This window comes from Anopheles arabiensis, chromosome 2, assembly GCF_016920715.1.
Source record: "Anopheles arabiensis isolate DONGOLA chromosome 2, AaraD3, whole genome shotgun sequence".
Taxonomy (NCBI): domain Eukaryota; kingdom Metazoa; phylum Arthropoda; class Insecta; order Diptera; family Culicidae; genus Anopheles; species Anopheles arabiensis.
Genome location: NC_053517.1, coordinates 110,688,092 through 110,709,169, shown reverse-complemented (window position 1 = coordinate 110,709,169; position 21,078 = coordinate 110,688,092). Strand labels below are relative to the sequence as shown.

At 50.6% G+C, this 21,078-nt stretch overlaps 5 protein-coding genes across 19 annotated transcripts in view; 3 read left to right on the top strand and 2 right to left on the bottom strand.

Moving 5' to 3' along the window:
* Positions 1–105: 105 nt before the first annotated feature.
* On the top strand, positions 106–7,967 carry LOC120893803 (ubiquitin carboxyl-terminal hydrolase 43). Its single transcript, XM_040295913.1, has 6 exons — positions 106–1,971; positions 2,473–2,730; positions 2,825–2,959; positions 3,090–3,224; positions 3,306–6,101; positions 6,174–7,967. The coding sequence occupies exons 1-6, from the start codon at positions 1,561–1,563 to the stop codon at positions 6,222–6,224; spliced, it is 3,786 nt and encodes a 1,261-aa protein (XP_040151847.1). The 5' UTR covers positions 106–1,560; the 3' UTR covers positions 6,225–7,967.
* Positions 7,968–8,535: 568 nt separating this feature from the next.
* LOC120904523 (tafazzin homolog) lies at positions 8,536–13,229 on the top strand. Of its 4 annotated transcripts, none has more exons than XM_040314611.1 (7): positions 8,536–9,223; positions 9,398–9,557; positions 10,865–10,993; positions 11,349–11,363; positions 11,530–11,773; positions 11,974–12,226; positions 12,302–13,229. In XM_040314611.1, the coding sequence occupies exons 1-7, from the start codon at positions 9,212–9,214 to the stop codon at positions 12,350–12,352; spliced, it is 864 nt and encodes a 287-aa protein (XP_040170545.1). In that variant the 5' UTR covers positions 8,536–9,211; the 3' UTR covers positions 12,353–13,229. The 4 variants fall into 4 exon arrangements, with proteins under 4 accessions (XP_040170545.1, XP_040170519.1, XP_040170528.1 ...); XM_040314585.1 differs by lacking the exon at positions 8,536–9,223 and adding an exon at positions 9,244–9,320; XM_040314594.1 differs by lacking the exons at positions 8,536–9,223; positions 11,349–11,363 and adding an exon at positions 9,244–9,320.
* Positions 13,225–15,103, bottom strand: LOC120904522 (dual specificity protein kinase zak2). Its single transcript, XM_040314569.1, has 3 exons — positions 14,992–15,103; positions 14,506–14,901; positions 13,225–14,423 (listed from the first exon to the last, which is right to left on the bottom strand). Coding segments are annotated over exons 1-3 (1,287 nt in total). The 5' UTR covers positions 14,994–15,103; the 3' UTR covers positions 13,225–13,534.
* Positions 14,868–21,078, top strand: part of LOC120904365 (septin-7) — a 31,097-nt gene continuing 24,886 nt past the window's right edge. For 2 of the 12 annotated variants that reach the window (XM_040314512.1, XM_040314449.1), the window contains exons 1-2: positions 19,024–19,225; positions 20,038–20,358. In XM_040314512.1, the coding sequence (XP_040170446.1) occupies positions 20,289–20,358 (70 nt within the window). In that variant the 5' untranslated portion in view covers positions 19,024–19,225; positions 20,038–20,288. Of the gene's footprint in view, positions 14,978–15,925; positions 16,073–19,022; positions 19,226–19,305; positions 19,322–20,037; positions 20,359–21,078 lie in introns of those variants that run through there. The other 10 variants (XM_040314502.1, XM_040314438.1, XM_040314427.1 and 7 more) reach the window with 9 other exon arrangements.
* Positions 15,401–17,415, bottom strand: LOC120904550. The gene is made up of 3 exons (XM_040314643.1): positions 16,104–17,415; positions 15,663–15,995; positions 15,401–15,592 (listed from the first exon to the last, which is right to left on the bottom strand). The coding sequence occupies exons 1-3, from the start codon at positions 16,145–16,147 to the stop codon at positions 15,427–15,429; spliced, it is 543 nt and encodes a 180-aa protein (XP_040170577.1). The 5' UTR covers positions 16,148–17,415; the 3' UTR covers positions 15,401–15,426.

Here is a 21,078-nt window from a genome sequence, read left to right as displayed (position 1 = left end):
ATGAAAATAAAAACTTTCAATTATTTGCCGATGACAGTCCACAACGGACACGCAAGCGATACGGCTGACAGCTGTCACTGTGGCGAAGCAAAATCACGCGATGGACGTACCCGATTTTAAGCGTTTTCGTGAAATAGATGGATGGCATCTCATCAACAAAACAGACGAAAGTCAGAAAGTGTAAAAATGTTGTAATTTTAGCTAAAATTTCGTGTCGTACGTTATAGAAAATCTCTGCTGTGTGTAAATGAAACGGTGTTGATGTGGAGAAAGGTGACAAAACAGTGAAAAAGCATCTATCCTCTGGAAAACCCCATACACACCGTGTGGCATCATTCCCTGCTTGCTGTGGATTCAGACGCGCTGAGATTGTTTTCGGTGTGGAAAAGAAATCGTTTATGTGCGGACAAAATCAACATTTTAGGCTTCTGCTGCTCCTGGAGTGCCCTGTCTGGGTGTGTTCGCCCGATCGCTGCTGTATTCGCTTTGCGGAAGAGAGAAACAACCTCTCGGTTAGAAAGCTGGAACATTCCTGCCAATCGCACGACCGCCCCACCCCCACAAACTTTTCCCGTGGTGAAGCATTGAATCTGCACACGTCGTCCCGGAAGGAGACCGTGACCTACAGGCTAGGCAGTACCGCCGTGACAGCAGTGAGCGGAGCAGACCGGAATCACGAAAAGTGAAGGACAATGACGACACGCGCTCGAAATGATGATGATTCGCCATAAGTAATTGTTGCTCGCTTGTGCAGGCAGACGGATACGCGAGATATCGCGCATACGACACTGTGTGTAAATTAACATGCTGATGCAGATGTGCCGTGTGGAAGAGAGGAAACTTCCATCACCGCCCCGTGTGAAACAGTCCCAGCACTTGCCAATTCTCGTGCGCGGTGGTAAAGCATAGCAGGCGTGAAATTTCGTGCGTGTGCACGCGTGTGTGTATGTGTGTGTTGGTGTGTTAGAGAGTGGAATTTAATAAGCCATTTGAATCACTTTCATCGTCCCCTCTTCCCCAATCGTTTGGCTTTCGCGCGTGTAGTTTCTTCGTGTGAGTGATTTTTTTCTTCTCCTTCACCCCTCTTCTGATTCGTTCTTTCTTTCTCTATCGCGCGCGAGCCCCCGCTCATCGGTACGGTTGATTTGCAACTCCCGTGGTCAACCACTGTGCGTGTGTGTGTGCTGGGGTGGCACTGTGGGGCGATGGTGTGACCCGCCAAAGCACCGCGAACGAATGTTTTCATACTTCACGTAACACAACTGGTGTCGACGGGCTGCTATGCGAGGTCATGGTGTCGCCAATCGCACCATTCTAAACGTGCCTGCCTGCGCGCTGCGTGTGTGTGAGAGTTGTTTTTTTGTGTAGTAGCGCGTGCTATCTTCCGCCAAGCAGAAGGGACGGACCGGAAGGCCTAGACAGAGATACCGTGTGTCTGTGTGCACCTTGCGATAATAACGGGGAAAGGAAGCGGGTGGTTTTGCGTAAGACGGAAAACGTGTGTTGGTGCTGTTCGGTGCGTTAGGGGGTGGTGGTGATCCCGGTAAAAAGTGAAAAGAAATGGAGAAACATAATACGCTGGATGTCGCGGCGTCGGCCCGGGTCGCCGCCACGGGTGGCAGTGCTGGCGGAGCGAGCAGCAAGTTGAAGCGAGCATTTTCAATGCCGCGCAATCCATTTCAAGGTTCGCGAGGAAGTAGTAACCCGCCTGCTAAAGCGGTTGGCAATGGCAACGGTACTGCCGCTACGGGCGAGAAAGATGACGAATCGCGCTGCGATTCGAGGTTAACCAACAGCAACAATCAGAAGAAATCGACCACTACGACGGCATCCAGCGGTGGTGGTGGTGGGGAAGGCACCGGAGCAACGGGCAATGGGAACGGCAGTGAGAAGAAGATCTTCCGCCGATTATCAGTGAAAAAGTTTATCAATCGCATTGCACAACAGATGACTTATGTCAACCGTACGGTGGTAAGTGGCCAAACACGCATCCAATGGTTTATTTTATTTTTTTATTATTTTTGGTCGATCGGGCGTGTGTGATGTAGCAACGAGCGGTGAACCATCTCCTCCCAACCCCTGCAAATATATCTCCAGGATGTACCGGACGTGTGTGAGATCACATGCATGATGAGGGTGCCGAACTCACTCTTCCCCACACATTCCTGGCCAGCAGTGGAGTGCGCTCGACGGTTTGTGCACTCGCTCGCTGAAAAAATAATTGACCTTCTTCTCCACTGATTGCTCTCAATCATTCAATCAGGCGCGCGAGGAAGGTTGGAGATGGTTCACGTGCACCGTTACCATTGCTACCCCCATACCGTTCGTGGGGCCGGCGTTGATGAAACAGCCCGCTCGCTCGCCCCTCCCGCAATGCTCTCACATGTGTTTGATGACCATCAGCAGCATGATGACGCGAGGGTACACCCGAACCATACAACTGCGCGACTAATAATGCTTCCATTTTTCTAGGGCAATCATAAATTCGACAAGGTACAATCGTCCCAAACGTCCACCCTCAATGGCACGGTACGAGGGGGAGGTGGCGCAGCAGCAGGAGAAGGAGGAGGAGGAGGAGGAGGAGGCGGGAACTTTGTCTGGCCGCCGGACACTGTGCCGGGTGTGATAGGGTTGCGGAACCACGGCAACACTTGCTTCATGAACGCCGTCTTGCAGTGTCTCAGCCACACGGACATACTGGCACAATATTTCGTTTTGGATCTTTACAAGGTATGGGAGGGGAGGTGGCGGTGTGTGGCAACACGGTAGCAATGGGGGTGGTCTATTAATTACTGCCTCTTGTTCATTCATCCATCCATTGCAGGCCGATCTAAAACGACGCAACAAAATTAATGCCAAAAAGTTTGGTACGAAGGGTGAGCTGACGGAACAGCTTGCTCTGGTGCTAAAATCGCTGTGGACGTGCAAAGACGCCCCGGACTATAGTTCAAATTTTAAGGTAAGAAGAAGCCTCCCGGAAAGCTCCCGGGGTCGGGTAGAAAGTGTTTCAAATTTAACGGTTGGTTGGTTTCGTCTGTTTTGTCTGTTTTCTGATCACCTTTTCACCCTTACCCACCCGTTCCTATCAGGCTGTGGTCGATCGATATGGCAGTCAGTTCCGCAGCTCTACCCAGCACGACGCACAGGAGTTTCTTTTCTGGCTGCTGGACAAGGTGCACGAAGATTTGAACACGGCAACGAAGCGAAAGTACAAAGCGATCAAGGTAAGACCGTCATAGGAGGCTGTTCCCGGCCCAAAATACATTCATGGAAACGCCCCCCGCTCCCTTTTCTTACCGTTGCAGAATAATGGCCGTTCCGACGAGGTGATCGCGGCGGAAACGCTGGCCAACTATGTGCGCTGCAACAACTCGTTCGTGCAGGCCGTGTTCCAGGCCCAGTTTCGCTCCTCGCTGTCCTGCCCGACCTGCGGCAAGCAGAGCAACACGTTCGACCCGTTCTATTGTCTGTCGGTGCCACTGCCCCAGCTGTCCCAGCAGCCCGTGCTGGTGAAGGTGATCTACTCCTCGCAGCAACCGAAGCAGGTTAAGCTCGGTTTGGGCATTCCGCACGGTTCGCCCGTGCTGGCGCTGCGCGAACAGCTGCACGCGGATACGGGCATTGCGCTCGATCGGATGATACTGACCGAAATTTGCGAGTCGGGTTTCAGTCGCGTGTTCTGCGACTCGCATCTCATGTCGTCGGTGCGCGAAAACGATCCACTGTACTGTATCGAATGTCCGCCTGCCGGCAGTGGCCAGGAGGCGGCCAGCGGGACCAAGATTGTGCTCTGCCTGTGCAACGGAAAGCGGGACTTTGGTGGGCATGTGAAGCGCTTCGGTACGCCGTTCTGTTTGGTGGTGAACCGAGACGTATCGTACAGCGAGCTGCAGAAGCTGCTGCTAAAGGAGATGTCGAACATTTTGCGATCGGAAGTGTTTACGTTCGCTACGCCGGCTCAAAGCTTGTTCCGCATGCGCCTGCAGGACCCATCCTGCGATGCGGACACCTACCTGGAGGCCACGGTCGAGCATCCACTGTTTACGGAGATGATCGATCTGGCGCTGTCGGTGCTGCCAACGGATGCAGGGCCGGCCCACGTCAAGCTGCTGCTCGAGTGGACGGAACCGGAACGATTCTTCAACGATATGGGCGATCCGTTCGTCGAGCACGAAAGCGTCAGCCAGATGAGGGAGAAAATCCCGGCCAGCTCGGCCCTAACGCTCGAACAGTGCTTCGAACATTACACCAAGGCGGAAACGCTCGGCCAGGACAATGCCTGGAAGTGTCCGCACTGTCAGGAGTACCTGCCGGTGGTGAAAACGCTCGGGCTCTGGTCCCTACCGGACATAATGGTGATACATCTGAAGCGCTTCCGGCAGCAGCAACTTCGTGCCAGCACGCAGGCAGCAAAGCTGACGAATTTGGTAAAGTTTCCGCTGCACGGTTTCGACATGACGCCGCATCTAGCGCGCGATCCCTCCGCGCACCAGCAATCGTCGCACCCGTCCCAGGCATCCAACCACCACACCTCCGCGCAAAGCCACCAGAACACGCTGGACCGGTCGCAGGGTACGGCGGGATACACCGATACGGACAACTGGAGTCCGTGGCGCAAAATAATGCGAAGTGCCCATTCCAATCAAACACATTCCATGCTGGCAGGAGCAGGCGGAGGCGGCGGAACCGGCCGTCGCCAGCTTGCGATGGACAACCGGTACGACCTGTACGCCGTGTGCTACCACCAGGGTGACACGCTGGAGACGGGGCACTATACGGCGGCCTGCAAGAACCCGTACGACGGCCAATGGTACCGCTTCGACGACCAGCGTGTCTCGCACGTGCCGAACGATCGCATCGACGAGGAAATCATCAACAACGAGGCTTACCTACTGTTCTACCAAAGACGAAAGCTACCGTCGGACGGGTCGGGCGAGTGTTCCGGCAGCTCTAGCTCCAGTTCCGGGGATCATTGGGTCTCGAAAATTATTGTCCCACCAGCACCGGCCAGCGCCGCAGCGACGGCAACGTTGGAACGGAACAAGAAGGTGCAACCAGTTCCGACGACGGCAGCAGCAGTCAAACCGCTGCCAGTGGCTGTTCCCACAATCGAGACGGTCGCTCCGACAGCTCCAACCCCGTCTTCTGCAGCTCCGACCTCGAGCTCCGCGGCAGAAACCACGGCCAGTATTTCCCCCGATTCTGCACCGGCAAAATCGCCCGATCGTGATTCCACACAAGCAAAGGATAGCAACGTCGAGGTGATGTCGGTATCTTCGGTGAACGAGAAAAGTCGCGCCGAAAAGCTCGTCACAGACACGGCGGACGTCTTGTCTGGTCCTGTGGTTGCCCCAGAAGCGGTGGAAGCTTGTAGCGAATCGAACGAAATGCCCAAACGAGATGTAGTCAGCAACGTCACTGCGATAAAAAGTGATCAGCAATCTTCATTACCTTCATTATCATCGTCAGCTGTTGTGCCAACGGAAAAGCAAGAACTCATCATCGCAACCCCCGAAGCCAAAGAATCAAAGAAGAAAGGTATTGATGAAGCAGCGACCAAACAATCTTCGGAAACGCCGAACGTTAACAATGCCACCGGTAGAAGCGCCGCCGCTGCCCCGAGCCCCACTAACAAGGTAGCGGCAGAGGAGCAGTCGTCGAGAAAGGACACGCTGGAACGGTTCAACCAAACGTCCAAATCGGCGGACGATGGTGGTAGCGAGTCAACGAAGGGGAAACTTCCGCTTCGCAGCGACAAGCACGACCGGGTGGAGCAGAAGCTCGGTCTGGCAACGGGATCGGTGGCCACCAACGGTGGTGGTCGCTTTTCGCTCCCTTCCTCGCAGCAATTTCAGGACATTCTGTGGCGGGAAAACATGTCCGAGCTGATGCACCATCGGCCGTCGTCCTTCACCACGTACAAGAGCGTGATCGATGCGGGAGACGCAGTTTCACTGATCCGTGGTGCAAACACGTGCAGCAAGGACACGCTGCTGTTTATCGACCAGCAGAACCATGGGCTGGTCGATCGTGTGGTGCTGGACGACGATGACGATCCAGACGACTTGCTTCCCCCGGGTAGCGGAAGTCGAGCATTGTGGGTATGTATGCGTGCGGGCGAGCAATTTATGCTCAGTTTATTAATTTCGCCTTATCGTTCCTTATTGTTTCAGATTTCCCCGGTTACGCCACATAAGCTGATAACTGTCTCGCCGAAGAATTAATCGGCCAATTAAAAGTCGCTAAACCGGTCGGGCTTGTTGAAGGCGAAAGTAGTATTCCCTAATTGTAAATGGACACAAAGAGGAGAAGATGCGTTTGTGTGCGTGCGTGTTTGAGTGTTTTGTTGAACTATTATTATCTCTTTTTTATTATTTTATTATTGCTAGCGTGTTTTGTATGTTTTATTTTGCACCATTTTTATTACGTTGTACTCTGTCATGTTATGTTAGTGTGTACCCCTTTAATGTATTGTCCTTTGTTTTGCGATAGTATTTGAGCCCACACATGTCTGTCTGTGTGCAAAACAAAACAAAACGAAAAAAAGATGTGAAGTGAGCGCGCAATATAATTGCCGCAAATCGCACATTCCTTAAATTCACCATATGCTGGGCACCACCACGATTCCTCGACTCGCGGAGCTGCTATTATTATGATTATTATTATTATTATTGCTTTGTTTGTGTGTGTGTGTGTGTGTGTATTAGGCGTCAGGCAGCATCGGGAAGCGTGTGAAAAGATCCTATGCGTTTTTTTCGTAGTGATCGAATCGAACACGCGCGTTCACACTCGCGCCCGGGAGTGAAAGAACGGGTCAATTAATGGCATAGTGTGGTTTGATTTGTTTTTTTTTGCGTTTACATATGGGTTGTGTGTTCATTCGTGCAGCTTGCAGGTCGTCGGATCTATTGAACCACGGCACGTCTCTGAGCACCCGTCGAGTGTGTGTGTGGGTGGGTGGGATGGGAAGAAAGTGATATTTATTCAAAACAAGAAAACAAGAAACAAGTAGGAACCGAAGGAACCGGGCCTAAGATAAGATTGATGCGATCGTAGGTTAGATTCATACTCATTTTCTGAAAACAAAACAAAAGATCATACACGAGGAAGTATTTGTATTTGTTCATAGGCAAAACAAAACAAAAAAAAATTAGGAAACATCACCAAACCAGCGCTTCGAAAGCATGTCTGTGTATGTGTGAGATAGTAGATGATAGAGAAAAACCGACGGTAGAAAAACCATACAAATTAAATTGCAAAACAAAAATGGATCCAGTTTTTTGAGGACAACAACGAAACCATCCCCTTCCCCTTTTCCCCCTTCCCGAAGAAACCACTTCTCCCCCACGTATCCTGAATTCCCCGATCCGATCGTGCGCGCAATTCGTGTGTTGTTTCTCATGATAATATACCCTCCAAAACACGTATATTACGATTTACAGTAACGTTGGTGTGCCCCCTTCATGGCCACATAGTCGGGTTTTTTCTCCTCAACAGGGAATTTGCAAAATTTGAAACAAAAAACAAAACTAATTACTATTACTACTACATCTATTACTACTGCTGCTACTACTACTACCACCACTATTCAACTGTTGAGTGCGCGCGAAACACGAGTGAGCGACGAAGATCACAACCAACCAGAGGGCGGGAGAGTAGCATCTATTAGTGAAAGTGACGCAAGTACAATTTAATGTTAGTTATATATTATATGAGAAATTCCTCCCCCGTGCGAAAAGAAGAATTTGAATGTAGAAGGATGGTATTGCCAGAACCGATTGGATTGGAAGCGATTGATTGGACCGGCCCACGAGTGTGGAGAATGCAAGGAAGGGCAAGACAGACGACAGTGGCAGACAGTTGCGCCGGGGGTCGATTCCTCACAATCCTTTTAAATTATTGATGATTGATGATAACAGAGAAACGAACGAACGAATGAATATTGAGCAGAAGAAAAAAAAAACGAAGAAAAATGCGTACCAATTTTACTTATCTTGAAAGAAAGCTTCACGGGGTGGATGATTTGCAGAAACCAGCGATTTGCGATACTTTATCCAAAACGAGCACTGCAATTTCAAGATAAGATATGCAGCTAAATTTGGCAGCACCACAATCTACTGCATTGTGTTGAATTGTGTATCGTTTTTATGAAATTTTGCGAGCAATATTGAATAATTCTTAAAACTTATTAATTACTTAAAATTACTCCACAGTGCACTATAAGGCTCCATGTGCTTCAAGGATGCTCTCTCCAGAGGTTAACATTTAAGTGAGTATAACTTTATCATGCATTAATATTATTCGAAAATATTAAAGTTTCTCGTAATGCAATAAATTTCCTTTTAAAATCTTTAATTTGTAGGAAAAACAGTTTTATGAACTGTCACTCTTCACGAACTGCAGCCACAGCCCACAGTGAACGTACGGATGGAATGCAAGGTAAACAAGCAAGTGTGTGTGTGTGTTTGTGTGTGCGGCGCTGCACGCGCACTGCGTATGCCTGTGTGTGTGTTTGTGTGTGTTTGTGTGTGTGTGTACTGCAGCAAAACAGCTGAAGCGCTGGAAGATCGCTTGGCCGTCGTCTCTCCCTACCACTGGAAACGAAGCGAACTGTACACACAACTTCCCTTCAAGATCATCGCGTCCGCTACAACAGTCAGCAGTGGTGCTTTTACTAGCTAGAAGGGTGCGTAAGCGATTTGTGCGTAAAAGGGCACAGCAGTGAGGTACAGCACACAGGGGATTGGCAGCTGTTCTAGGGATAGCCAACACTTACCCAATACGTCACATGGGCACGCGGAGCTGAGATTGATTAAGGCGCAAGGACAGGAAGCAGCGTGTGTGTGTTGTGTGTTGTGAAGAGAAGAGTGAGGAAAAAAAATACGTAAACATCGGCGTACTACGATTGCACGCGGTTTTTGCGCGACCGTAAAGAGGCAAGCGAGGAGGACCCGCTTCGTCGATGAACCCCGCCGCGATAGTGGCTGTGCTGTGTGTGTGGTTGGCATCGTCGTGTAAGGTGCGCTTCCTGCGGGTGTAAGCTCACACACCACCCCCCGTGGGAAATAGAGCCGAGCTGGCGGCCTGGCGGAGACGGGGACGGGGACAGTTCATTTAATTAAATTAGCATCGGCATAGGCAATCGTGCCTCGCAACCACGCGCACACACACACACACTCGGAGTGTAAGGAATCATCCTCTAAGCGGCATCATGAACTCGAAGGTAACACAATGAACCGAAGAAGGGCAGGCACTAGTCGCAGCCCTGTCGGATGATACGGCACGCGGACCGATCTCAGTCTGCCGCCGCGGATCGTACGGTCCGGTTTGCAAGCCTTCCTCCGCGATCGTGTGCGCCATTAACATGAGTTCGTTTCTGTTCAATCTACTCCTAAAGCCAGCGGCACCACCGCCAAACGGGGCCGCGGTGCAGCAGCCACACATCCCGTACAACATCGACTGGATATTCCCGAGGCTGCGGCGTCCCAATCGGCTGTGGCACATTGCCAGTACGGGTGTGATTGGTTTGGTGGGATTCTTCTCCAAAATCGTCATCGGTATGTATTGGGAGGGGGATGATGAGGAAGCTTGACTGTGTTGTACGTTCCCCGAACTGCCACCGTTCCTGCGGCAGAAGAAGTGCTAGAATGTGCGCGCGCACTACACGCATCCGTAATGTGTAATGTTTTCGTGTGGCCGCACCGCAAATTATGTAATGACCGCTTTTCTGGGAGCGGGGGGGGGGGGGGGGGTGCAAAAAGGTTTCGAATGTCAAGCGCCATCGTTCGAAATACCTCGCCCAATGTGTGGACATGGCAAATCTGTATCAAGCGCCATGCTAAGCGCGCCACTGACCCACTTAAATGAGTGTGTTTAGAGCAACGTTCGAAAAGAGAGTGGGAGGAGGGTATGATGGTGGCGGTCGCCGGCCCCGTTCGGCCGTGTGTTGCACAACATACGCGACGGCATCACCGCGGTTGCCGAAATCTCCGAAACCGAAGATGACGAAGTCGCTCACCGGCCACCTTTCGCTTTTCAAAACATCACTGCGAGACAGCGGTGATGGTGGGAACGGTTTTTTTTTGGTCGGGCACTCGGACACCACCACCCAACAACGTCCATCGCGTGTGTTTACCAAATGTATGCAACATTGCACCAACCAAAACCACCCCAGAATGGTTCGCCCTAAAACTGAACCAAACGGACAGAAGGCAACACTTCCTTATGCGATCGGATCCGAGCAGGCGGACAAAGACCGAAAGTGTGTGCACACGCACAAAAGAAATTGCATTTGCAAAGGCCCTCGGGCACACGCGATGCGTAGTAGCTGGTGGCGAAACAAAGCGCGCAACAAACAGTGCGAAATGGAGTAAAGACATCGCAGCGGGCGAGGCAGCAACGCATGCAATCCCGCACCGAGACCCGCGTTCAAGGTCGACCCCCCGCCCTCGGTTGTGTGGTGCGGAGGGGGCACAGTGTGCACTTGTTTTTTCATTCCCTTTTTCATTACCACGCGGTCGTCGTCGTCGTCGTGGTCGTGGCTGCTGTTACGCTCTAACGCTGTGTGGTATTTCGCTGCTGCTGCTTCTCCACGATCAAGTAATGCACGCGGACGGTGGAGGGTCGATGTGGTAGAAAGGGGCCGAGGGGATAGAAAGATCGATTTCTAGTTATGTGAAAACGGTGGTTTGGGAACTTTGAAGGCAGCCACGTGTTTGCACGCACACGCAAGCAATCGAGCGATGCGGTGGATCGAATCACTCTCTCCCGCTCTCCCCTTCCATCAAAACAAGCAATTAATTGCAACCTTCCCACTGTTGGGAAATCGTTCTTTTCTTCCGCGCTTTTGTGTTTCCGCGCACAGTCTGGCTGAACAAAGCACGCGTCCACAACATCGACGTCCTGGAGAATGCGCTCGAGAACCGGCCGAAAGGGAAGTCGCTGCTGACCGTCTCCAATCATCACTCGTGCTTCGATGATCCAGGCATATGGGGTAAGTTGAACCGACGACAGTGTACCATTCTTCCAAAACCCACTAGGTAGTAGTTGTAGCACAGACACACACACACAAAAAACCGATTCCTAGCATGCCATGATTATTCTCCCCGTGGGAGAGAGAGAAGTCCGAGCGTGTAAGCAAGTCCGAGTAACATAACGCCCATTCTTTGTTGTACGCACGGTGGCGATCGGTGGGACGGAATGTGCATTCCCCATTTGCGCATTATGTGTACGCATCGTATTTTGATCCATGAACGTTTCGTTACCTACTTTTCGGGGCAACCGACGCAACACTTTCAACTCTACTGACGCGTGCGCTGGACCTACTGTACGCACGCACACACCCACAGGACTACTAGACAGGCGTAATTACCAAAAATTAACAAACTGTTCGCAGGCAGCCACGCCACTCCGTTCATCCAATTCGCCGGCCGCATCGTGTCGCTCAATGAATAATGTATTTTTTCTTTTCCCCCCCTTTTCACTTCTATTATTCTGGCCCCCCCCTGCCCTGCCCTCCTCGGTTGGTAGGGCTGCTAAAGCTGCGCAATGTTTGCAACAAAAACGTCATCCGATGGTCAATGGCGGCGCACGACATTTGCTTCACCTGCAAGGCGCACTCGCTGTTCTTCATGTACGGGAAGTGCATACCGGTGGTGCGGGGCGGCGGCGTGTACCAGCCGGCGGTGGATCTGTGCATCGAGAAGCTGAAGCTTGGCGACTGGGTGCATGTGTTTCCCGAGGGGAAAGTTAACATGACTAAAGAGGATCTCAGGTGAGTGTGCGGGATGGCAGGGAAAGGACCTTCCAGCGCTTACGCAAAACCCGTGCGAAACCATAGAAAGGTGTCGGAAGGTTGTAAGAACTAAACCAAAGCTGGGTTTAATTAATATTGATTGCATCCATTCCACACACCGACACAGTGTGTCCGGCTCTAATCGATGACCGCTAATTCTCATTGCATTGCACTTTCAGGTTCAAGTGGGGCGTCGGGCGAATAATTTACGAAGCACCCGACCTGCCCATCATCATCCCGATCTGGCACATCGGCATGGACGACGTGCTGCCGAACGAACCGCCTTACTACCTCCGGATGGGCAAGAAGCTAACGTACAACTTCGGCAATCCGATCGACCTAAGCGCTCTTATGGAACGGTTACGCTCGTCGCCGGTGAGCGAAGAGGAGGCGCGAAAGCAAATTACCGACCGTATCCAGGAGGAGATGATGGTAGGTGTAGAATGGGAGGGGGGGAAACATAATTTAGCCCTGATTAATATCATACCTCATGCTTCATGTTTTTAGCTACTTAAACAAGAAACCGAACGGCTGCACTCGGAGTACGTGAAAAGCTGAGCCCGAGCTGGGACCGGCTAGCGCGGGTTGGACCAAACACTAAACAAGCGTCAACGGGAACGGGAACGGGAACGAGATCGGCAAGCGTCTTCCACAGACCTTCATGACCAAGACCTTACCCCTTTTTCACACATACACAGACACACCAGCGGCCGTTGCTTTACTACACCGTTTGTGTGTGTGTGGTGTTGCTTAACTTTCATCAAAACCTTTTAGAATAATTACCGATAGATTAGGCGTTACTACAGTTCGTTGTCCGGGGCGTTTCAGATTCGGAGATTCAGAGTTAAAGTGCATTTTAGCGTTACGATGTGAGCCTGCAGCGGAGCTATTGCGTGTAGAACTCGTTGCCCGGAAATCTAGTCAAATAGAACACCAGAAGATGCTATCCTACCAATATTCCGTTCAGCGGTACACACGAGGTCGCCACGTGAGGCAGGAGAAAGTAAGGAGGAGAGTATAAGAGAGAGGAAGAGATCATGTGAATCGGTTTCCGCGATAAGAAAAGATCTCGGCGTTAGATTGACGTTAGGGGACGCCGCGACCCTTGACCTGACTATGACGGTTGTGTTGCCGCGTACACGCGTGCTTCGAGACACGAGCGAGGCACTGAGGTGTAAAACCCGTCCACCTCGTCCATATTGAGTATTTTCTATTCTTAGTTTTTAACACATTCACACACATACTAGCTTTCGATTACAGCGATAAGAGTTTGCAAACTACGACCTACGATGACGACGTTACGGAGCCCGTCCGTTGTGTAGTAGTGCGCAAGCATGCTTACGTTTAGCGCGAACGGTTCCGCGGTTTTTGACACGCTCCTTAAGGAATAAATACGGAAATGGATTAAAAAAAGAAGGAAAACGAACAAATTCAACGGGTTGATTACGCCTTATGCTAAAATCACACTGATTTATTTTAAAAAGAAAACTGTTCCCTTTTATAAGACACACGTTGGCTACGGCGATAGCACAACAATGAAACTACCCACTGGCCCCCCTCGCCCTACCCCTTACAGAGCTAAAAACATTTGCATAATTTACCTAAATTATTAACTTAGCTGGACACGCACGCACAAACCGCTGTTCTCGGTTTCTTCCGACAAAAACTAAAAGGACAAAACAAAACGACACACACAAACAAATTACACATTTTAAAATGGAACGAACACGAGTGGAACACTCATTTGCCGGCACGCTGCCCGAGCGCGATCTTCTCGAGCGCCTGATGGATGGCAGCCCGCACGGCAGGCGCATCGGGACGACAGGCCGGATCGCTGGCCCAACACTTGCTGTACAGTGTGCGCATCGTCTGTCGCAGCTGAATGCGCTCGTTGTTGGCGATGGTGCAGTTGCCCCCAAACATCTCCATTATCCGTGCCACGTTCAGCTCTTGATCGTTCATCGGCTGATCGGGGCGCTCGGTCGGGCAGATGACTCGAGTCGGGCGCTTGGCCCGATACTCCACCGCAATGCCCTGGCGCTTGAGCACATCGTCAACGGCATCGGTCTCGAACCGGCCGGTAAAGCTCGACCCACCACCACCACCGCCGCCGGTCAGCGAAATGGGGCCACGCAAACTCCCATGCAGACAGCCGATGTCGCGCAAACCGGCCGGCAGGTTGGTCGCACGCCGACCAAACGCCATCGTGGTAATGCTATCCGGGCGCAGCCCCTTCTTGACGACATTGTACGCGATCACCTCGTTGCAGGTAATCTCCTCGTACGGGAAGCGTCCCTCGTCCAGCTGCCACATGGTAACGCCGAACGAGTAAATGTCCGCCCGCGCGGTAAAGCCGCCGGTGCCGCGCAGCAGCTCCGGGGCCATGTAGCGAATCGTGCCACGGTTGACTAGGGTTTCGTTCGGCTGCCACGGCTGCAGCATCATCGACGAGCCGAAATCGCACAGCTTGCAGAGATACTTACGCAACGGCAGGTTGCCGGCGGCAGGTGCCGCCGGCTGGTCGGCAGCACCACTGACCGTTACGATCACGTTCTGGGGCTTCACGTCCAGGTGCACGATGTTGTGCCGGTGGCAGAAACACAATCCACTTATAATATCGCACAGTATCCTGCAATGCAAACCGGCAACGATCGGCGACACAATCACTTCAGAAAACTTCAGTTCAGTTCGAACACGGATCGGATACTTACAGCAGTTTGTGCTGAACCGCGATCGGATGGTTACGCTGGTGGCCAATAATACGCTGCAGACAGTAGCCATCGAAGCGCTCCATCAGCACCAGCCCGTACTGTGCGCCGGGCACGATCTTCAGCACCGTCACGATGTTGTCGTGCCGCAGGTTCAGTGCGTTCGCTTCGTTCAGCAGCGAATCGTAGCGGCAGCGGTGACGGTACGATCGCTTCTCCAGGATCTTCACGGCAACCGGGCGGCCACGGTAGGACGCCTTGATGACTACGCCGTAGCTGCCGCGCCCGAGCACGGCGTACGATTCGCGCTTGTTGCGAAAGTCGTCCCGCAGGAAGCGGTCCCGGTTCGGCGTGTCGAAGCTGATCTCGATCTTCGGCACAGTTAGCTCGGTGGACGTCCTGTGTTGTGTTGTGCATTAGTGAGTGTGAATCATAATGAGAGAATGGGTCTTTTGCTGCAGTAAGCTGCTTTGCGGTAAGTTCACTTACATTGTTACACACTCAATCCATCCAAACCGACGGGAGGATGGGGCGAGCACTTGGGGCCTGGAATGTCGCACGGAAGGCAACGAATTTCCATCGAGGAAAAGCGATGCTACTTGCTAACAGAAAGCGAGAACAGAAGGATGTTTGTCTGGCATCCAAACTACACGTGTTTTGCTACACAAAAATACAAACACTCTAACGCACACGCACACACGCCTGTACTACGTTGGGTCTAAAGCGATGCCTTTGCCGAGAGACCGTCTGTCAACTCGAGAATCGGGATCACAGCAAACAAGGCCCAAGGTGCTTAGACACTAACACACACAGTGAACACTTCTAACAATCTAACACAGTAGGCAACGAACGATCGCATTCGGTTGAGTTTCGAAGTTCGAAAGAAGGACATTCTTCGCCATTCTCCTCCCGCGTCCTCCCATCTTAATCCTTGTGGACAAGCAGCACTGTGGCGATGATGTAAAAGTGAGGCGTTTCGTGATACAAACGCACGTAGTCGTCCAGCTTCGGATCGAGGATGTACTTCATTTTGTAGTGTATTCCTTGCTGCTGCTTTTCCACTATCGTTGCGATGCTGATAATACGGTGTCTGGGGGTGGGGGAAGAAATGAAAGAAAATGTAAAGCTCCTTTGCACCCATTGCTTCCTCCGTACTATACCGCTTAAAGTTCATCGCTTTCATCCGATCCTTGATCTGTTTGGAGATGTTCTGGCACATCTTGAGATTTTTGGCCGGATTGTACACGTAGCGCATCTCCTCCTCGTCCACATCGAACTGCTTCTCCACGATGCGCTCCATCATGCGCCGGATCTTGTCCGCGTTGAACAGGGGCCGTTGGTACAGCTCCTCTCGCTCCTCGGCGTTGATGTGCTGGTTCAGCTCGTCGGTAATATCCTTGAACTTGCTCTTCCGCTTCCCCAGGGCGGCCGTTAGCGTTTCGCTGAACAATGAACCGGCTTTGCTTGGAGTGCGCGCCAGCGGAGCTTTGGAGCTTTAGGAGAAGGAAACAGAAATCAAAAGGAAGTTACGCAATCGTGTCCGGCGGTGGTCAGGAGCCGAAAGAGAAGGGTAAGTGTTGATATCGTGTTGGCATACGTACGTGGTGGTGGTACTGGCAATTTTCACTTTCCCCCAAACAGCCATCCTGTGTGTAGTATCGGTGTAGTAGTAGTAGTGGTACCGTCTGGATAGCGAGAACCTTCCTCTACGATGGAAACTCACCAACTAACGAATGGAACTATCCCTAAAAGCTCCAATCCTTGCAGTTGCAACTCCAAATCGAGTACAACGGTCTCAACGTGCCTTTTAGGTAGGTCACGAGGTTGATGTGAACACCGTTCGACACCTGGCAGGCCGCACAACTTTTCCGACACCTCTGTTCTTACGCCCCCCGTTCCCTTTCGCCTTTTGCCCGGGCGGGGCGGTTGCCGGGTGCGCCGTTTAATAGCAGCGAGGAAGGAAAAACTAAAAACAAAACTCTTCCAACGCAAAGGCGCAATAAACAACAACAGCACCACCATTGCAAGCCTGTGTCCTGGTGGTGCCGCACGAAGATAAGTTTTAGCACCACCGATAGAAGAAGTGCCAGAACAGCTGCACGCCATGCAAACGGCTTTGTGGAGCATGTTTATAGGGGGCGGTACTCGCCGGTGCAAAAGTTGAGCAATGAGTTTTTATTAGTTTTGCGTGCCAAAAAATCAATCCCAGTTGGCTGTGTGTGCTACTAGTAGTGTTGGAGGAACTTAACGCCAATCGCCGGCTTCGAGGGAGGGCGTTGCTTTTCGGAGAACTTTTGGGCTATTCTGCGGTAGTTTAATGAGTGCTGGCGGGAAAATCACGGTAGCTCTTCCTGAGGTGATTGACGTGGTGTCAGGCAGGTCGGAAAAGTTACTTATTCCGTTGTTGCACGTGCCACTTGGGAACGATTTGGAGGCACTTCGTACTCGCACTTCATTCCTTTCCAAGGATGACTCGATTGCCAAGGGGTACCACCAACTTCGCTTCGGAGGGTTCGCTAAATGAAGCGATTGTTTTGTTGCTGAAACCTGATTTATCTTAGCACAGCACAACTTTCCTTGCCCGCATTTGCGGCATTTGCTGATTCACCGGACCAAAACCATCATCCCCGAAGATGGTGGTGGTGTTGGTGTTGGTGTGTGCTCTATGGAGTGTCCGACGCGCACCAAGGGCTCGCAGTAATCTAGCAAATATTAACACGCGCCCTGATTTTACAGCAAGCAACAACACCCCCTCTGCCTGGCCTTGTCTGGGGTGGAGTGGTTCTATCTGGTGCAACCCATCATTTATCATCATCCCGCGGGGGTGTAGCGCGTGTGTGCGAGGGTGAGCGGATACATTCTGGCGCGTACTCCCTCGTCCGCTCACCCGGACATCCGATCCGCGAGCACACACACACAGAGAGAGAGAGAGAGAGAGATCATGGTGTTGTGATTAGTCAGCAACTGTCTCTGCCCTTCGGAAGGGAGATCACCCGGCCGGGGCATTACTTTAAACTGTCCTCTCTTTTCGCTCCAGTTCCTCGGTGCCAATGTGCCAATGAAGGTCGTCGGTGGATTTAGTTGCTTTAAAAAAAAAGGTCGATACAAGAGGGAAGTCATCGTTTCTTCCTGACCGGCAATAATTGAAGGGGTCGCAGGGAGGAAATTGTGTCACAAGCACCAGTAGCAGCATCTATGAAGGGGATTTTGTGTGTTTTTTTTTTGGCGGGAAGAAGGTTTATTCTCTCTCTCCCTCCCTATTCCAAGTTTGAGTAAGTGAAGCGCCCTGGGGTGTATCCAATTACGTTCCAACACAGCGGGTACGGAACACCAACGGAGTCAGTCTGTTATTCAAAAAGGGGGGAAAGTGCAAAAGACGTGCTGTATGTATGATAAGTAAAGGTGCTGTGTGTGTGTGCACGATCTACGAAAGCAAAGAGCAAAGATGAAATACTACCAGCTTTTAAATTATATGTTTGAATCATTTAATACGTCTTGACGTTTGCGTTGGAATTGCAAATGCACGTTAATTTATTCATCTTTATTTTATCAAGCGTTGTGTCTGCTGTTGATGTTGTTTTTTTAAACCGAAATCTCTTAGCGTTACGCGTTACGCGAGTGAATTTGATCAAGATTGTTGTGTGTTAACGCAATGGCTCGTGGCGTAGCAGTATGCGTATGTTTCTCCCTCCCTGCCTGCTACCATCATCACACGCCGGCCGTTAGGATTTGATTCGTTCGGATCGTTTACAACGGCTCCGTCGGTGACGTCACAAACCAAACAGCAGTAGGCGAGCACGATCGCCGAACCGGCCCATCCCCGAGAGCCTTTCTCGTTCGGTTACGAAGCCGTATAAAAAAAAAGGCAGGGAAGAGAAACTACATCACTGGGCTGGAAATTGGGTTGCGTTTTATGTTGGATTGACATATTGAAGTGCCATTATTCCCACACGACGGGCTAATTAGACTAAGTACCGTAAGGAATGTTCGATCTTGGCCGTCCTGGTGCTGTACGTTTCACATAAACTTTCTTCTGAAATCAGACATCTTATTAGTTTGAATCAGACATCATATTGGAATAGGGTACGATTGAATCTCAGAATCAAATATGCTACATGATCTTTGTCTTTTGGGCGATACCGCTGAGCAGTCATGAGCTTTAGCGAAATGTCAAAATTTGAGGTCAGTTAGAGAATATGATTTCACAGATGACCTTCTCTAACTTCAAGTTGAACAGGAAACAGGCAAACCTTTGAAAGGACCAAGAGCCTCTGAGAGTTTACCATCAATCGTCCGTCATCGTACTTTTTTCTGATATTTTTATCACATTTAATCAAGAGCCAATTCGGTGCTATAAAGTGGTTAGATAATGTATCATAGGCTATCAGGTTGATTTGGTGTAAGATTTTGAATTTCTTCCATAAATTTAAAACACCTCTCGCGGACAAGTTGCTCACCCCTGGCGCGGATGTTTTGCGCCGCACGGTAGGTACCGAGCCTGCGGTGCGTAAACCGCTTTGTTAAACTTCTTCGCTGGATCGGTGCGGACGCCACAAAATCGCGAGTCGTCGGCCGTCAAGCCAACGCAAAATACGCAGCTCTACACATTCGCTCTCTGTATTTGTATGTGCTTTTTCTTTGTGTGTATGTTTGATCGTACGCGAGAGGCGTAAGGGCGTCGTTACCTTTGAAAGTGCGCCCTTTTTGTTCGCTGTTACTCCAGGTAGATACGAACCCGCAGCAGCATCCTTAACCGGCAAGCGTGTGCGTAAAACTAGTGTGCGGATGTGACACGTTCTTGACAGAGAGTTGTAGTTGTGTGAGTGTGTTTGTTTAGTCAAGGGTTGGATATCAACCGCGCCTGCTGTGTGATGATTAGATACGATTGAAGGAAGAAATGAGCGTTGCTCTGGAAACCGGGTCGAGAATCCCGACATGTGCTAGTGCTAGTTGTAAATGTCAAAAAGACGCGTAAACAAATCGTGAGGGAGAGAGAGAGAAAAAGGCAGCTAAGAAGATCGTTACATTGAGGGTGGTCGATGGGATAGAGGGACGATAAGATAGAGCCACTAAATCAATCCCACTGTCACCATGTTTGGGGCGAACAACTTCCCTCCACACAAACACACGCACACACACACACACAAACACCAAGCGATCATGCGACCAAGATCGAGAACGAGAGTGCGTTGATCATCCAGCTTTTCAAGTTTCCTTATGCTTCTTGATCCTCGTTTTCGATCTTCGGCCGGCGCAGCACCGGTGTTTGGTGATGGTGTTTTGGTGTGATCGTCTTGTGGAATTGTTTTCAATGTTATGCTGTGTCCCTTAGTTTGAAGTGTTAATTCAATTGCGAATGTACGCTTCTTGGCCCCGCGGGGATGAGCCTCCTCCTCCTTCCCAGACGAAGCGAAGAGACAACAAAATCAAGTGATTGCAATACATTTTACGCTAAATTAGATTTTGCTGCAATTTGCTGATCTCTGTCTCTTCTGCTCTCTCTCACTCTCTCCCTCCATATCGTGTGCCTCACAGTTGATTCGTTCGCAGTTTCAGTGTAAAGAAGTTTGTGTTGATATCGTTGGAGTGTTGCAACCGCAAAACAGTCCGGTTCTAGTAGTGCGCCCAGTACGAAAGGAAATTCGTTGTGCGCTGTGCGAAACCAATCAAAAGCAAATAAGGCGTACACCGTCGCCAACAGTGGTGTGTAGTAAAGTGAATTTTTCCTCCCCCCATCCTTCCCCTTTTCGGTCTGGAGACGTGTGCTTTGGCGAGGCGACATCAAGATGACTACCAAAGCGGAAAATAAGATCACGCTCAAGATCGAAACCGCTAAAAATAACCTGATGAAATCCCGTAAGTAGAGTAACACCAGCAGCAACACCCCCCGCACTGGAATGCACTTTTTTGGACCTTCGTTTTTTTATATTTCCCTTCTTTCGGTGCAATACTTGGTATATTGCGGCTGTGTGTGTGTGAATGTGACAAATATTGTTGTGTACAATCTTCATATTTCTTTGTGTCGCACATTTGGGGAACAAAACTGCATTTTCTGCACGCAAGTCGTGGGAATGGCAAACGACGGCGTCATACGAGTAAAACAAGCAATTCAATCAGCAAAAAAAAAACCTCGAACGAGACAGCCCAAAGTCTGCCTGGGTCTGGCGGGGTAATTTGTAACAACATGAGCAAAAGCAGGGGGGACAAAACACCATCGATCAGCAACAAACGATCGTGCGGCGACGTTATGCATTTTTGTGGCTGGCTGGCCGAACGAAGCCGCTTAAAGTCTTTATGCAGATATGACTAATGCAACACATTGTACGCCTATTAGCTAAGCTGGACGGACAAAACTTGCAAATGAGTTGGTAAACCAAATCCACCAACCCATGACGCGCGGTAGTGTAAATTAGCTTATATGTTGAGTTAGTCAATCCCTGCCCGGGCAGTCAAACCTCCGGCAAGTAATCACACACAAACATACGAGAGAGATAAAAAGGGGAACCGCTCGGAGGCTGCTGCTCCAGTTAAAATTGCGTTGCTTCCTTTCCCAGTGCTGCGCTGCCTCTCTCTCTC

What these genes read in the sequence shown, in the direction of transcription:
- LOC120893803 (XM_040295913.1), top strand. Translation starts at nt 1,561, where the DNA reads ATGGAGAAACATAATACGCTGGATGTCGCGGCGTCGGCCCGGGTCGCC. An exon ending in TCGTTTTGGATCTTTACAAG is followed by an intron (nt 2,731 to 2,824) that starts GTATGGGAGGGG and finishes CATCCATTGCAG; the next exon opens with GCCGATCTAAAACGACGCAA. An exon ending in ACTATAGTTCAAATTTTAAG is followed by an intron (nt 2,960 to 3,089) that starts GTAAGAAGAAGC and finishes CGTTCCTATCAG; the next exon opens with GCTGTGGTCGATCGATATGG.
- LOC120904523 (XM_040314585.1), top strand. Translation starts at nt 9,273, where the DNA reads ATGATACGGCACGCGGACCGATCTCAGTCTGCCGCCGCGGATCGTACG. An exon ending in CTTCTCCAAAATCGTCATCG is followed by an intron (nt 9,558 to 10,864) that starts GTATGTATTGGG and finishes TTCCGCGCACAG; the next exon opens with TCTGGCTGAACAAAGCACGC. An exon ending in GTATCCAGGAGGAGATGATG is followed by an intron (nt 12,227 to 12,301) that starts GTAGGTGTAGAA and finishes TCATGTTTTTAG; the next exon opens with CTACTTAAACAAGAAACCGA.
- LOC120904522 (XM_040314569.1), bottom strand. An exon ending in GCGGTTCAGCACAAACTGCT is followed by an intron (nt 14,424 to 14,505) that starts GTAAGTATCCGA and finishes TTTGCATTGCAG; the next exon opens with GATACTGTGCGATATTATAA.
- LOC120904550 (XM_040314643.1), bottom strand. Translation starts at nt 16,147, where the DNA reads ATGGCTGTTTGGGGGAAAGTGAAAATTGCCAGTACCACCACCAC. An exon ending in ATTGCCAGTACCACCACCAC is followed by an intron (nt 15,996 to 16,103) that starts GTACGTATGCCA and finishes CTTCTCCTAAAG; the next exon opens with CTCCAAAGCTCCGCTGGCGC. An exon ending in AAAGCGATGAACTTTAAGCG is followed by an intron (nt 15,593 to 15,662) that starts GTATAGTACGGA and finishes CCCCACCCCCAG; the next exon opens with ACACCGTATTATCAGCATCG.